This window comes from Bombus affinis, chromosome 2, assembly GCF_024516045.1.
Source record: "Bombus affinis isolate iyBomAffi1 chromosome 2, iyBomAffi1.2, whole genome shotgun sequence".
Lineage (NCBI taxonomy): Eukaryota > Metazoa > Arthropoda > Insecta > Hymenoptera > Apidae > Bombus > Bombus affinis.
In genome coordinates, this window is record NC_066345.1 from 8,249,744 (window position 1) to 8,265,163 (window position 15,420).

General features: G+C 29.0%; 6 protein-coding genes across 9 annotated transcripts; 2 read left to right on the forward strand and 4 right to left on the reverse strand.

The window, feature by feature from the left end:
- Positions 1 to 430: 430 nt before the first annotated feature.
- LOC126923063 (trimethylguanosine synthase) lies at positions 431 to 5,844 on the forward strand. The gene is made up of 8 exons (XM_050736087.1): positions 431 to 712; positions 1,259 to 1,394; positions 1,514 to 3,354; positions 3,426 to 3,669; positions 3,739 to 4,336; positions 4,490 to 4,621; positions 4,679 to 4,977; positions 5,086 to 5,844. The coding sequence occupies exons 1-8, from the start codon at positions 603 to 605 to the stop codon at positions 5,194 to 5,196; spliced, it is 3,471 nt and encodes a 1,156-aa protein (XP_050592044.1). The 5' UTR covers positions 431 to 602; the 3' UTR covers positions 5,197 to 5,844.
- Positions 4,892 to 9,680, reverse strand: LOC126923112 (zinc finger protein 836-like). 3 transcript variants are annotated; one of them, XM_050736233.1, is made up of 9 exons: positions 9,551 to 9,680; positions 8,299 to 8,940; positions 8,114 to 8,221; positions 7,833 to 8,035; positions 7,561 to 7,736; positions 7,037 to 7,489; positions 6,738 to 6,944; positions 6,193 to 6,666; positions 4,892 to 5,239 (listed from the first exon to the last, which is right to left on the reverse strand). In XM_050736233.1, exons 2-8 carry the CDS (start codon positions 8,869 to 8,871, stop codon positions 6,302 to 6,304), a joined length of 2,085 nt encoding a protein of 694 aa, XP_050592190.1. In that variant the 5' UTR covers positions 8,872 to 8,940; positions 9,551 to 9,680; the 3' UTR covers positions 4,892 to 5,239; positions 6,193 to 6,301. The 3 variants fall into 3 exon arrangements, with proteins under 3 accessions (XP_050592190.1, XP_050592208.1, XP_050592199.1); XM_050736251.1 differs by lacking the exon at positions 9,551 to 9,680 and adding an exon at positions 9,238 to 9,491; XM_050736242.1 differs by lacking the exon at positions 9,551 to 9,680 and adding an exon at positions 9,150 to 9,491.
- On the reverse strand, positions 9,551 to 11,229 carry LOC126923219 (leukocyte receptor cluster member 1 homolog). Of its 2 annotated transcripts, XM_050736490.1 has the most exons (4): positions 11,055 to 11,229; positions 10,876 to 10,975; positions 9,994 to 10,797; positions 9,551 to 9,686 (listed from the first exon to the last, which is right to left on the reverse strand). In XM_050736490.1, the coding sequence occupies exons 1-3, from the start codon at positions 11,075 to 11,077 to the stop codon at positions 9,997 to 9,999; spliced, it is 924 nt and encodes a 307-aa protein (XP_050592447.1). In that variant the 5' UTR covers positions 11,078 to 11,229; the 3' UTR covers positions 9,551 to 9,686; positions 9,994 to 9,996. The 2 variants fall into 2 exon arrangements, with proteins under 2 accessions (XP_050592447.1, XP_050592438.1); XM_050736481.1 differs by lacking the exon at positions 9,551 to 9,686 and having other exon boundaries at positions 9,739 to 10,797.
- A 42-nt stretch (positions 11,230 to 11,271) lies between these two features.
- LOC126923319 (small nuclear ribonucleoprotein F) lies at positions 11,272 to 12,087 on the forward strand. Its single transcript, XM_050736680.1, has 2 exons — positions 11,272 to 11,417; positions 11,688 to 12,087. Exon 2 carries the CDS (start codon positions 11,711 to 11,713, stop codon positions 11,975 to 11,977), a length of 267 nt encoding a protein of 88 aa, XP_050592637.1. The 5' UTR covers positions 11,272 to 11,417; positions 11,688 to 11,710; the 3' UTR covers positions 11,978 to 12,087.
- On the reverse strand, positions 12,076 to 13,073 carry LOC126923313 (chromosome transmission fidelity protein 8 homolog). The gene is made up of 2 exons (XM_050736651.1): positions 12,620 to 13,073; positions 12,076 to 12,535 (listed from the first exon to the last, which is right to left on the reverse strand). The coding sequence occupies exons 1-2, from the start codon at positions 12,691 to 12,693 to the stop codon at positions 12,205 to 12,207; spliced, it is 405 nt and encodes a 134-aa protein (XP_050592608.1). The 5' UTR covers positions 12,694 to 13,073; the 3' UTR covers positions 12,076 to 12,204.
- A 153-nt stretch (positions 13,074 to 13,226) lies between these two features.
- On the reverse strand, positions 13,227 to 15,419 carry LOC126923283 (type 1 phosphatidylinositol 4,5-bisphosphate 4-phosphatase). Its single transcript, XM_050736602.1, has 6 exons — positions 15,079 to 15,419; positions 14,808 to 14,992; positions 14,522 to 14,731; positions 14,304 to 14,444; positions 14,140 to 14,194; positions 13,227 to 13,996 (listed from the first exon to the last, which is right to left on the reverse strand). Exons 1-6 carry the CDS (start codon positions 15,161 to 15,163, stop codon positions 13,911 to 13,913), a joined length of 762 nt encoding a protein of 253 aa, XP_050592559.1. The 5' UTR covers positions 15,164 to 15,419; the 3' UTR covers positions 13,227 to 13,910.
- Position 15,420: the final 1 nt, after the last annotated feature.

Here is a 15,420-nt window from a genome sequence, read left to right on the forward strand (position 1 = left end):
GGTCGGTTGCAACATTGTCTAGTCCCACATTCTTCCGCTTCTTTGGCGCTGTAGTTTATTTCAATACTGAATCGATAATGTTACATGTGACACGAAAATGGTAAGGAAGTAAAGTTACTTCCGAAATCCCATAAGAAAAAGAAAGGCATAAGATTTATCCATCTCATCTGTGACATTATTTTTAATGTATCTAACGTAGCCTAAAGACAATTTTTACAAAATGCTTGTTCTTCATAAATTTCTACATATAATATAATTTACATACTTTGTTCAAGTGGAATAAAAATTATTTAGAAAATATATTTAACATTTTTTTAAATAATACAAAGTAGTGTGTATAATTATGATGTATCTTTAAATTGTAATATACCATCATATTTAATGTACACATGTTTTTCAAAATCAAATGAAACTTAACCAAAAATAGCAGTTATCGATTGATTATTAGAACATGATGGTAATCAGGAGCAACTTCACGATGGTGTGCTGTCTAAGAAATGGCGGATTGTTTTTACTCGAGGAAGTTGTAAAAATTTGAGCGTGAGACATGTGGGTGTTGTGACGATTCACGAGCAAATAGTCAATTAAACACTTCTATCGGCATGAGTGACCGCTTTTGGGAACCTTTAGCCGAAGTGTACATCGCAAAACAAGCTGAGTCTACTGACCCTGATCATTACATTTATTGTCTTTGCAGCAGAGTATTTATTCGGTAAATGCAGCTGCAACAGTATGATTCGTTTATACTATTGAACATCACAGTTTCATTTTTATATCCTGTACCCCATACCACGTTTATTCAATTCTTCAAAAATTAAAAATAGTACCATTTTATCGATCAGTGGTGTGACACATGACCTAACCTTGACACCCACTCGAATGAGCTAGGTCACAATGTATTTTTTGAAAACTTAATAATTATTTTCCTTTGTTCAACTATACATAATAGAAACGAGATAATGTTGTTTTCTTAAAAAATAGAGTTGTATAGAAGCTAACAGTCATTGAAAGTATTTTTTTTGTTTTTCTGTTTGATTCTGCGAAATATCGAAAATAAACAATTCGTATACCACGTGGGAATTACTTTCTACTTATTAAGCACTGAGATATTGTATCATATTGAACATCTTATTTATATAATAAAAACTATGTAAATTGATTTTCATCATTTTTTATAAGATAAATATAATTAAAGAATAATATAATAACATATATGTTGCTTTGAACTTACGTGAAGTGAATTTTTGTTTACTTTTAGACACCCAGAAGTTTATACTGCCCTTGCTCTAGAAGATGCTAATAAAGATGAAGATATTGAGAGCGATTGTGTTGGAGAAATGTTAGACCTCCATAAAAGGTCTATTATAGAAACACAATCCATAGAGAAACATGATGTAAGAACGTTTATTTTGTTTTTTATTAGTTATTTTCAGTTAATTTGGTAACATTGGTATCTGTATTAGGTTTCGATATAGCATTTGAACAAAAACATTTTTTTCTTCCTTAAAATTAGGAAGAACCAGTGAGCTGTTACTGCAGTGCATCACACACAGACAACAATTATTCCACAGATGAACATGACTCTGTTCGTGATTCGGCTCATCGTCCTACTGCACATTCCCTCACGCAAAAATTGGGCCTGCACCAGTCAGATTCAGGTGCAGACCTATCAGAATATCATGATCAACATGAGGCTAAAAGCATACAAAATCTATTGGCATCTTATGGGAAAACTTTTCAAAATACAGAGACTGAACTGGAAGATGAATTTGACAAAGTGAATGTAATTGCACAGCACCAAGAAGATAAAGATGTAGAATTTGAATGTAAAATAACAAACATTCACTCATCAGATCATCTTGCAGATAACATTGAAATTTTAAGTTATGATCCATCCATTTGTAATGAAAAGGAACTTCACATAGAAAATCCATCATGTATTTTAGAAGACAAAGATTTTGAGATACATAATATATTTAAAAATGTTTCTTTGAATGATACACAAACTTATAAGGAAGATGTCCAACTCAAGTACAACTGTGACCTTAGCTCGTGTGACTATCCATACTATTCTATGTATTCTAAAACTAAGAGTATAATAGATATGGCATGGGAGAAATATTGGTCTAAAAATGGTGAACGTATAATTTGGACAACTTGGATTAGGAAATATGCAGATTATATAAATCCAGAATATTTGCAACAAAATGCTCATTTAATAAGTAACGAAAAGTTAGAAGTGAAAGATACTATTGAAAAATTTTCAGAGCAAAATACATGTTTTCCTAGTCAAGCGCACAGAAATTGTGAACTTGATCGCTCAAATTTTGAGGGAATATTTAGCAAAAGTAATAATGCTGGTAATAATGAAATAAAAGCAAAAGACACGTGTAGTATTAATTTTTCATTTGATGACATAAGCAAGCAAGAGATAAGTGACAAAGATGCGGAAGATAATAGAAAGAAATTGACAAATGAAGCATCACTGGAAACTGGAGATGGTTGGAATCCATTAAGTCCTTTTAGTATGGAAGAAAGTTACAACCAACAATCTAATGCGGAAGACGAAAGACTTTTAACAAGGTGTGATTCTATTAACGAGTCAATAGCAAAAACAAATGCAACATCAGATTCTATGACAAACGTCACAAAGATGACCCTTACTAGTTCTAGTTGTGACTCTATTTCTACAAATTCATCTAGTCTCATCAGTTCTGTAACTAGTTCCATTGAAAGCAATATAACAAACACAAGTTCTGATCAAGATAATGATCAGGAATATACACCAGAAGATACTGATAAGTACTGGCAACATTTATGGAAAGAAAATTTCCAAATAGAGTACCAAAATCATTATAAACTATTTATAGAAAAATATAAAAGGGAGCAACCTGAAATTAGCAATCAAAGATATAGCCAGGAATATAATGATATAGATATGAAAGAGGAAGGAAGTGATGAAAGTATAGACCAAGATTTTACACAAAGGGAAATAGACACATCTAATGAGATTAATATTTCTGAAAGTAAAAGTGCACCTAGTAAAAATTTTTCTTATTCTAAGAAAGATAAGACAAAAAAGAAACGATTAATTATGGAATCAGTGGGAATGCTCATTCAAAATTTAACAGTAGAAGCAAAAGATAATGAAACTGATGTACATAAAAATGAAAAAATTAATGAAATGGAATGTTCACAAGAAGTTGAACATGATCAAACTTCAACTACAGAAAATGAAAATGGTGCAATTAATTCCAATGATGCTAGTGGTAACAATAGTATTCAACGTAAATATTCTAATGAAGGAGATGGAGATGAGCCCAATGAAGATAAACCTATAACATTAAAACGGAGGTGCAGTATCATTATATATGTTTATAATCTGTTAAAATAAGTAATATTTATCTATATATCTTTCATTTTAGTCATGAGGCTGATTATGATGACACGGAAGAAGGCCTGGAATCAGTAAAAAAAGCATTTTCATTGATGGGATATACTTTCAACGAAAATTACGAACAATCTAATTTCCAAGGAGAAGTAGTATATAGAAAAAAAAATATTAGGTTACAAAATAGACAATTAAAAATGAAATATAAACCCAAGCCAATAAATAAACATATATACTTTGATGATAACGGAGTGGAAATTACTAACACTATAGACAAAGTAAATAATTTTTTTAAAAATAAAAACGTGGATATAAAAGTATTTTATCTTTAGCGTTTCGTTTTACAGGTGAAGCATTATTTATCATACTGTCCTGTTTTGCCACCAGTAAAAACAGAATTACAATCCTCTGAAAAAGGTTCCTACACAGCACAATTAACGTCAAGTTCTGATGATGAATGTGATCATAGCCTTAAGTCAAAGTTACAAACAAAACGATTTGTATTTAGTAAACCAAGCACAAGTTCAATAGATTCAGGAGCAGATAGAAAACAATTTGATGATGTTCACGATACCTTAAACGTATTTGATAAACAGAGCAATGTTTTCCAAAGTATCAAAGATGATAATATATACTTTGATCAGGATGAAACAAGCAATTCCACAAAATGTGTACCAGAAAATCAAATTTTCGAACAAGAGAACTTTGATGTATTAAATGTCAATATGGATATAGATGAAAACTATAGTAACAACGAAATACAAAGTATGAAATTATCAGATGAAGATAGCGTAAAGAAGACGCAAAAGAAAAAACGAAGGAAGCCACCCAAAAGAAATGTAAGCCTGCCACTAGAAATAGACAATGATAAAACTTTAATGAAATATTGGTTCAAAAGATACCGCCTATTTAGCAAATTTGATCAAGGCATTAAAATGGATCGTGGTATGTTCTATGATATTATTTATATGTATAATAATGAAGATTTATTATCTTCAAAAGACTAACAGTGAAATATTCTATAAATCATTCGATAACATGCTTACGAACTTTTAAATTTTTATAATAAAATACTTTTTTCTATTCTTTTCTTTATAGAGAGCTGGTATTCTGTAACACCAGAAAAAATTGCGGAGCACATAGCTCAAAGATGCAAATGCGATACCGTAATCGATGCATTCTGTGGAGCAGGAGGGAACGCTATTCAATTTGCTTTTACATGTGAAAGAGGTGCGTTCGTTGCGTGTGGGTAATTAGCATAGAAACTCAATATCTTTATTTTTACAGTTTTCGCAATAGATATAGATCCAGCTAAAATCGAAATTGCTCGAAATAATGCTCGAGTTTATGGCGTTGAAGACAGAATAGAATTCATTGTTGGAGATTTTATTAAACTCGCATCAAAGTTAAGCGCAGATGTTGTGTTTCTAAGTCCTCCTTGGGGAGGACCTGAATATGCCAAGAATGAAACATTTGATCTCAATAATATTATGCTTCCCATTGGTGGTGTAAATTTATTTAATATAGCAAGAAAAATCACAGATCATGTGGCCTACTTTCTACCTAAAAATGTAGATACAATGCAGGTAAATTTTTATAATTCAAGATTCGAAAAATTTCGATATTCTATGTTACTTTACTTTATAATGCACTATACATCAATTGCTTTTATTTATATATATACAAATTTACAGCTTGCCATGTTAGCCGCAGTAGGTGGTGGTGTAGAAGTGGAACAAAACTTTCTTGACAGAAAGTTAATAGCTTTAACAGCTTATTATGGCGAACTGCCCAGAGACTGTTAGTTGTGATACGAGGTGTAATTTCCGGGAAGATCCACATCAGTTGCTTAAGAAAAAGGAGCTTCTCACGTTTTATGAATAATTAGCTGTAAATAATAACCTGTATCAATTTGCTTAGGATGTCCTTAAAAACAGTATTTTTTATTTCACTTCACGTTTTTTTTTTACAAAATACATATAAAAAGGCAACTGTATTATATGCTATAATTTATATATTTTTTACTTTATATATATAGTTAAATATATTTTAAAACTTTCCTATTGGATTTTTTAAAAATAATATGTTTACATATGTCCACCAGTTACCATTTTCACAAATCTCGCACTTAAGCAAATTGATACCGTAATTCCAATTTATGGGGACATATTTGTGAAATCCAATAATTAATATGCGAAATCTTAAAAAGATTTTAAATTCAATCTTCCATAGCAATAAGTATTATTTTTACCTGATGAACAATTAAGTCAAAAATATCAGAGTGTTTCTCTTTAGTCCATCATCTAAAATATTATTTTACTCGTATTGTAAACCATACGAGACATTGTAATTTACATTTTACAATGGTTCTCAGATTATTATTTTACAATTTTTATGTACACTTCTACTAATTTCTTATCAATTATCAATAAATACATTCAAAATCTTAAAAATGTGTTTAAATATATAGTAAATTACATTCTTAGTAAAATTTAAAATAAAATATCTCAAAATTACATTCTTTTAACTGTAAAATCTCGTTTCAGGACGAAATAACAATTTTTTTGAACAAATATGAACATAGAAACCGTGAATGCAATTAACTGATTGAATGTGCATGTTCTCATTTCTTTAAAATAATGTATAAAATTAAAATTTTTTTAAAATAAAAATACTTAAATTGTTAAGTTTGTGTTTGCTGATATAATGTACAATTCCAAACATAGTATCAGATTTAGAATTTTAAAAAATTAAAATATTAATTCTAATTTTTCATCAAAACAAAACAAATTGATTCATACCTTCTAAGTAACGTGTGACTAGCATTTCTTCATTTACTTTGAAGCATAAATTTCTAGGTGTTTTTAAATATACAGAAATATTTTAATTAGCAAATTAATATTCCGTATTTCATGTATCAACATTAATAGTTGTTGCGCCTGATTCCTCAGGTTCTGCAGGTATAGTTATACCACCTGTGTCTATACTTTCTTCCTCTTCCCTTGGAATTTTTAAAAAACAATGCATTGTTTCTTCATCTTCTTGTTCAATTGCTGAGTTACTTTTAGTTCTACATTCTCTTGTTGGCAGTGAACCTTCAAGATGTTTCGATGGTATCTGTATCGTAATCGTTTGTGATGTACCGTCTGCAGACGTTGAGGAAGACATTAAATTTGCTTCTAAAGTATCGCCCACTTTTGAAAAGGCACCTAAGCAACTATAAATCAATTGTGCCGCCGCGATATTACCAGGAAAAACTTCGACATTTTCACTATCTGAAAAAGTATATAATTTTATTTTTTTTTGTATATTCATTAATTCTTTTATATAAAAAATTGAAACATACCTTTTTTTTGCATATTCGCTTTGATTAATCCTTTTTCATGGTCTCTTACATGTTGTATATAACTTTGATTTTTAACAGTTTTGAAAGGACATAAGTCACATGTAAATAAACCAGACAGTAAAGGATGTCTAGATTTCAAATGATTTTTATAACTACTACTTTGTATTGCTGTATAAGAACAATGAGGGCATTTATAAGGTCTAAAACCTGAAAATATTATTTATACTTGTAATTTTTAAATACATCCTTGTACTATACACATCTTTTTCATCATTTCACATCTTTATTATCATGCATACCTGTGTGTTGCATAATATGACGTCGTAACGTATTGTGATCACCTGTTTTATATTCGCAAAGTTCACAACTAAAGGGTTTGTCACCAGTGTGTTGTCGTAAATGCATTTGCAACATTGCTTTTCTAGCGCTAGAATGTCCACAAACATTACAAACATATGGTCGCAATTTTGAGTGCACTGCTTGAATATGACTCTTCAAACATTTGGAATTAGCATAAGTTTTTCCACACATATCACATTTTTTTGAAGTATACCACCGCGTTACTTCCAATGTTTTGCGATCCAAATGCATAACTCTATGATTACGCAATTGACTGGCTTGTTTAAAACATTTACCACATTCTGAACATTCATACTCGCGTGTCTCACTATGCACACGCATATGAGTTAAAAGTTTGACCATTGTTGCACTTTTATATGCCTTACATATTTTACAAGTAAATAATCCTATGTCTAAGAAAATATACATAGTAAAAAACACGTTTTAATATTTTATTGTTTAAATATAGATACTACATACTTACCAATTTGATGCTTTTTCCATAAATGTAAGCTACACTGTCTCCATTTGGTAAATTTCATATCACGGCAAACGCTACATTTAAATGCTGTTCCATTTTGTGATTCCGTATGACAAAGTGCATGTTGCTGCATTGTTTCCTCTGTACAAAATTTGTAGGGACATCCTCTATATGAACACCTAGCAAAATATACAGTTTAATGAGTAAGTAAAATAGATAATAGATTTAAAAGATTGATATACATGATTGATATAACATAAGAATAATATATATACTTTATGTTTCTTTCCATTAATTCAATCATTTTTTTATTGAGCATATATTCAGAATTTAAAGGTTTTTGAATTTTAACTTGACGTTTTATATCATTACTTTCAACACTCTGTCCTATACACTCTAATAACCCAGAATCTTTTGAATCGTCTGTTATATTTTCTTTTCCACCTCTATTGGCTCCTGTGTCTGTTAATTGATGATCCTAAAATAAAAAGCATTAACATGATATCTTTATATTTACTTTCTTTTATAACAGACCAGATAAATTTTAAATAATTACGTTTATCATGTGTTCTTTACAATCTTCAATAGAAGGAAAGCAATTAGAACATTCTCCACACATATATAACAATTTTACTTCATCTGTAATCTTAGATTCTTCTTTTATCTGAAAGATACAATATCGTATCAATATCGTACAATACCGTAAGTATTTGGGAAGAAATAATTAATATTGTAGCTTACCTCTATATCCACTTTAGGATTTACATGCGTTTTCTGAAAATGCTGTAATAATTGTGTTTTGTCTTGAGTGGTATAAGTACATATCTTACATTTAAATGCCGTTACGACTTCCACAAAATCATTAGCATTTACATTATGCTTCTCCATTATAAAATTTTTTTCATTTTGACCAGTAATAATTTCATATTGTTCTTGAGAATGTTCATCAATATTTCCAATTACTAATCCTTCGTTGGTAATGTACTGTGATTCACAATTATCATCTTCTTTAGGTAGCAACACTGTTTTTTCTTGTGATTCATTTTCGTCTATTACTTGACTAAAATCTAATTCTTGTAATTCTCCATTTTGAAACGCATAAACCTGACCATCTAAGCAAATTAAAGAAATTGATTCATCATCTTTTTCTACCTGTGGTTCATTTATAAGATTAATTGTGTTTTGTTCTTGAGTGATTGATACAGCTTTTGATATATCTATAGCTGGATCTGATACAGTTTGTAAAATATATCTAGTGCCATTTATTTCATAACTTAAATATGAAGAATCTTCAACACTTCTTTCCTCATTCATGGTGATGATATTTAATTAAATCATACCGTTATAAAATTCTTGACGTTTAAATTAATAGTAACATCTTGTCTGTAATACAAGTATAGTAAATATTTATTTCTACCTATTATACAAGGATTTTAAACATAACTAACAAAGCATTGTTAGACATAGGAACTAGAATATATAACCAATAATATACTAATATTCTCGCACGGAAATTTTAAGAGTACATATATATAGCACAGTCTATTCAATAACACAATATTCAATAATTATTTACTTGAATTATACATTACCTGTTTAATATAAAATTTTATAAACTACACTAAACGTACGCATCACTATATTCAAAGTATACAAAATAAATGAATTATTTATAATTACATTTTGAAATGCCGATATTTGTATAAATTAGTGAAGAGGTTATCTTAAGGTCGATTCGTAACATGACTTAAAAATGTAATTTTTCTAACAATAATTGAAGTTAAGCTGTTATATTTTAACGACGTAAAATAAAAGCTTTCACAAATTATCATTTCACCGTAATTAAGTATATTCATAACTGTTCAAATTCGAAAATCATGTTACGCGAAAGTAACTCGCGCGTTCTATGCGTCTGGTTCGAGATTTCAAAATGGGGCTTCAAAATTTTGAGCGGAAATATTTAATATATATACAAGGAGAGAATATTACTTACGAGTAAATTATTTAAGTCAAGTGATGAACAAGAATACTGAAAAAATGACATAAACGTCAAATTTTAATACATTATCCATGAGATCCGTGATATTCCACCATCTTGCATCACGTCATACCGCGAAATTTAGCACAATCTAGTAAAATGAGGGATATCTGATATTTCATTTGGAAATAATTTAAAATTCATTTTTTTTTCTTTTTTATTTGTATTTTATTGCGCTTTATAAAATAGTACTATTTAAGAAATATATATATGTATTTCATATTGTGTTATATTTTATATTTTACAAATGACTTAATGTATTAGATACTAAGCATAGATGTTATGAAATTTTATACAAATATCTATATGTGTACATAGATGTTTACATAATTGTAGTAATAATGAATATTAGCACAATAAAAGAAATACATGTAATTATAAAATAAAAAGCAACTTACATTTTACTGTTCTCTCATTGGATGTACACTAGGAGTTCTTTCAGCATTTTGTCTAGCAATTTCAGGGAAGAACTGTGAATTATATTTTTGTTTGATAATGGCTTTGGGAGGAGTCTTTGGTGCTACTATTGGAACTGGATCTCCTCTCAATTTAGCCAATAAAGCTTCTGTTCTTAATTTCTCAGTTTGTTCTCTTAACAATCTCTCTGCTCTTAACTTCTCTACATCTATACTCGGTTTTTCTACATTTTGTCTTTCTTTATTTTTATGCTTCTTATGTTTTTTAGATTTTTTGTGTTTGTGTTTCTTCGAAAATTTTTCGTGATCTGAATCATCACTTTTATCTGAATCATCTCTTTTCCTTTTAATAGTTCCTGTTCTAATTTTTGTACATTTTTCTATAGAGCCAGACCCCATTATATTTAAATATTTCTTTATATCATGAATGGGATCATGTAATGTCTTCTTTTCAACTTGTACTTCTACATCCTTTCCTGTGTCTCTCAATCTCTCAGGTAATTCTTCATACCAATTTTTCCTACCCGTTGCTTCATTGGTATCTTGTCCAAGATATGTAAGATAGCCAATCTGTTTCTCATACTTTTCTTTTTCTTCCTTTTTTTCTTTTTCATGTTCTACATTAGGTTTATTATAATCAAGTTTTCCTTGTTCAAGTTCAGCAAAAAAATTAACATGATCCCATTTTGAAGATGAGGCATCTGTATCACTTTTCAATGCTTCTGTTCGTCCATCGTATTTTGATCTGGCTTTTTCTCTCAAAAGATTAATTCTAGCTTCAGTTTCCTAGAAAAGTATTTCAAATTCCATTGATTACATAAGCAATGAACAATTAGTTTCTGTTTTATTCTTATTCATACATACTGCTTTTTGAATTCGTTCTTGTTTAAGTCTTTCTTCTTCTGCAGCTTTTGCTTCATCACGCCGTACACGAGCAATGTTTTCCTTAGTACGTACATGCCACCTAAAAAGAATAATTTTTATAATTATTTTAATGTACCTAAAGAAAATATTCATTATATACGAATTAATTTTAATTATACCTTTTCTTTGGTAAAATGTTCATTTTTAAAGTGTAATTACTTTTAATGAAAGACACAAATTCTTTATTGAAAACAAATTAAAATTAAATATCCTTATAATTCTATTTGTTTTTAATTTTATTAATAGATCCTTTTAATAAATCGTGTTAAATGTATATAAATGTATGGAGATAATTATCGTGTATTTTGATAGAAATCACAAATTACTACAAGTTTTGATAAGTTTAGGTTATGTGTTCTAAGTGCGTGCGCCATTTCTGATTCTAACAACACAATTGCACGCTGCTTCAAATTCGAGCGTCTTGTTTTTACAGGACTTGTAAAAAATTCGGAGAGTTTTCTATTTTATCATTTTTTAAATATGTAAGTACAAAATTTTCATCAAAAATAACAATAATTTTACAATTATACGATACATAAGTTTTTAATATATTGCCAATATTTATATATATAAAGTTAACCTCAACATTTAATATAATTGTCAAACAGTATCTCATTTAATTTAATTTTTGCTATTCATTGTTATGTATTATATTTGCATATATATTTTAGGTGTTATATCTATTTATATTTATTGAAATTGTTGTTTTAAATATTTATAACAACATATGCACTGTGTAATATATTTTGCAGAAATTAAGGAAAAATACTACACAATGGCTGCAACAATGCCAATAAATCCAAAACCATTTCTAAATGGTTTAACTGGAAAACCAGTTATGGTAAAATTAAAATGGGGCCATGAATATAAAGGTTATCTTGTCTCCGTCGATGGATATATGAATTTACAATTAGCTAATACAGAGGAACATATAGAAGGAAATTGTACTGGCAACCTTGGTGAAGTCTTAATCAGATGTAATAATGTAATGTATATAAGAGGTGTGGAAGAAGAAGATGAGGAAGGAGAAATGAAGGACTAGTTCCCATAATGTTTATAAATCAATTTAGGATAATACTTTTTATTTTTAAGTAAGATTAAGTAAGATTACACAAGACTAAAAATTAATAATAAAGCAAATTGTTTTTTAAACCTATGTAAATTTATTTATCAGCAACAATACATTCATATTTATATCACAATAGTTTATTTCAATAGCACAGTATACCATAAAATTACACCAATAAGGTACAATATTTATACATATGTTTAATGACATTTTGGGACATTTGTTACAATAGGTTTTGGTCTAGACTTAAAAACTAATTTCTTCTTTACAATTGCTTTAATAATGTATGCCGTTTTTACTTCGGAAGTATTAACTGTATTAGTTTCTTCATTCTTTTTTTTAACTAAAACTGCAAATGGTTTTTGAAGCGCCATTTCTTTTCCTTGTAATACATGAATGCCGATTATAAGTATAGGTGTACCAGATTTTGTAAAGTGTAAATCTCCGATATATACATTTGTAATATTCACGGAATTAAATTTTAAATCACCTTGTAACTCAACAATTGCCCATTCCTCACATTCACCATCTCTAAAAAATAGCAAAAAAGCACTTTTTATTTGTGACAAATATAAAAATCATCAATATTTTTGAAACTTAAGTAATAAGTAATACTTTTTTATTGGTACGATCATACTGAGTTTTGGCGGTAAGCGGTGTTTACACACATATATATCTGAGATATACATATATCCATAACTAAATATGAGTAAAGTTACTAGAACATGAAGTATAAGCTTAGGTCGAGTTTACACTAAAAAATGAAACAAATATAACTACAATTTGTAACAATCACTATTTATTGTCAGATAATTAGGTTTAAATTTTAAATAATGGTTTTAGATTGCAAATATTTTATGATGTATGTAGTATTACATAAATAATTTTCTGGATTGGAATGCCATTACAAAACAGAAGTAATAAATAGCTTTGCTGTTTAGTAATGAATCAATCAATTTAGTAATATTACATATTTCATATACTTATATCTTTTAAAATAATATCTTGTGCAATAAAAATGTTACTGAAACATTTATAATATCAAAGTTTCTAATTTTAATCTCTTTTATCTAATATGTTATGTCTGAAAAATGCGACAAATTTAAATGTTTGCAACTATTTGTTACCCAACACTTGAATAGAATTACATTCCTAAAAAATATCGTTATAATTTAATAATTTAAGTTGCAGCAATGGTAATAAAATAGTAAAGTTCAACATATGTATTTTATATAATTTTACTTGCATGTCAAATAATACATAAACCCAAAAACGTCTGTCAAACGATATCGATTTATAATTTTTTCTTAAAAAGATATTTTTATTCTTTCGTTATCTGACAATGCAAGTTCGTAATTGCAAACACAATATATATATAGCTGTATGTATAGCTGCTTACAATTGGAATATTCATGCAAGAATGTTTTATTTGCATATATATCTATGTATGTATATATGTGCATTTTGTATATTTACTGTAGATGTAGAAAGCATATTTTCATTAGTATATTCTCATTCAAATATGAAAACAATATAATGGGGTTGTTGTCTTGGTCCTGTGCTCGACAATATAAAAGTGCAGAGGAACAATCCTTTGTTTTTTAAATGGATACCCCAACTTCTAGTACTTTTTGATATATTACCTTATGTGAGAAAGTGTCATACATTACAGTTACACATCCTCTTCATCCGTAACATGTACATTTGCATATGTATATGTAAGAATATTGCTCATTACTAGCAATATAAACTTACATATGCATGTGTAAAAAATGTACCAATTGTCCTAGAAGGACTTGTATGTCATTTTATTACTATAAACATTTGATCTAAATATATTATTATACGACATAGATGTTAGAGGAATTGGTTTTAAAATATTAGCAACTGATTGTCATTTATGGTATTACATTGGACCTTCTATCATACTAATTTTCATTGTACAATAATAAATGCTGCGTCCAAAGCACAAAAGTGCCAAGAGAAATGCACCTGAAAATAAAATTTTGAAAACAAACCTAGTAAAAAAGACAACTTATTACTTGAGTAATATGTAAATGTAAATAAATGTTTATATGCAAGAAGTTTATATATTCAATTAATAATTCAATTTGAACAAATTTTATCATACTCACCAACATAAGCTACATAAATTCCACCACTAGTTTTTGCATATGCATGTGTTCCAACCTGAAAATAAAGTGGTATCAATTATAATCTGTTTTAAAATATATCTAAATTACCATAAATTTTCATTATGTAATTTTTTTAATATATCAGATGTTATAAAAATACTTACAGTCACAGCTATTGCAATTACTAAGGCTATTAATCCAACGATAGTGAATGCAATACCTCGACCTCTAGCAAAATCTGGACCAACAGAAGATATTTTTCGGCAATGTGGACATCGAGCCAAAGCATTATTTAAGGTATTAAACTAAAGAATGTAATAACACATATATTAATTACTAAGATATTTCAATCAAATAAAATGTTCCTTATGTAAATCCTTACCAAAAATGTGTCATGACAATGACCACAGCATACCCTACACATTCCAGGCATAGATAAAACAGGTGGTGTAATTGGGCTTGGAGCAAGATTAATAATACGTTTACAGTTTGGCCTTGGACAAGCAATACGTTGTGAAGAACTCTTACATATTAATAAACAATTACATGGGCAACGGACATATTTCTTTCCAGGAGGTGCATTTCGTATGGGCTAAAAAAGTGATTTATGGCTTTTATTTCTGATATGAGAATGGATTCCAATGAATTAAATTACTTTGATAACATACTGTAGCTTCATTACATTGACAGCATTTGACAACATGTTGATCTCTTTTACCAGAAATATCTATCATAGCTTGACAAACCCTACAAGTGACCATAGGCTTGCCACATTGACTACTTGATTCGTATGGAGGTGGCACTTCATCAGGACCTATTGCAGATACTGTACTAACAGTCGATTCCACTTCATCTAAAGTAAAATGTAGTAGAGGTAACCATAAGCAATCGGATTAAACAAACTTAATTCTTCCGTGATCAAAATCGAATATTATTTACCAACGAAATCGCTGCCGTGTGAACTATAAGTGACATTTTCATTTTTTAACAACGGTTGTCGTTCGCCCTTCTTCCCGTCTCCCATGTCGATCTATTAATTTACCCCTTAATGACAACAATTTATTTCAAGTATTGTTTGACAGCACTCCCGGTGCTTCGATGACAAGGATGACAAAATAAAAATTTTTCTAACACCCTGCGTGGTTCTGTCTGTTCATAGAACAGAAACTATTCACCGAAACGAGATATACATTGGTTTCAACATTACGGATCTTTAATGGATTGGTTTAGGAATCCTACAGACATTGTAACATTTTCACAGGTTGGCTACCCTGTTATTCA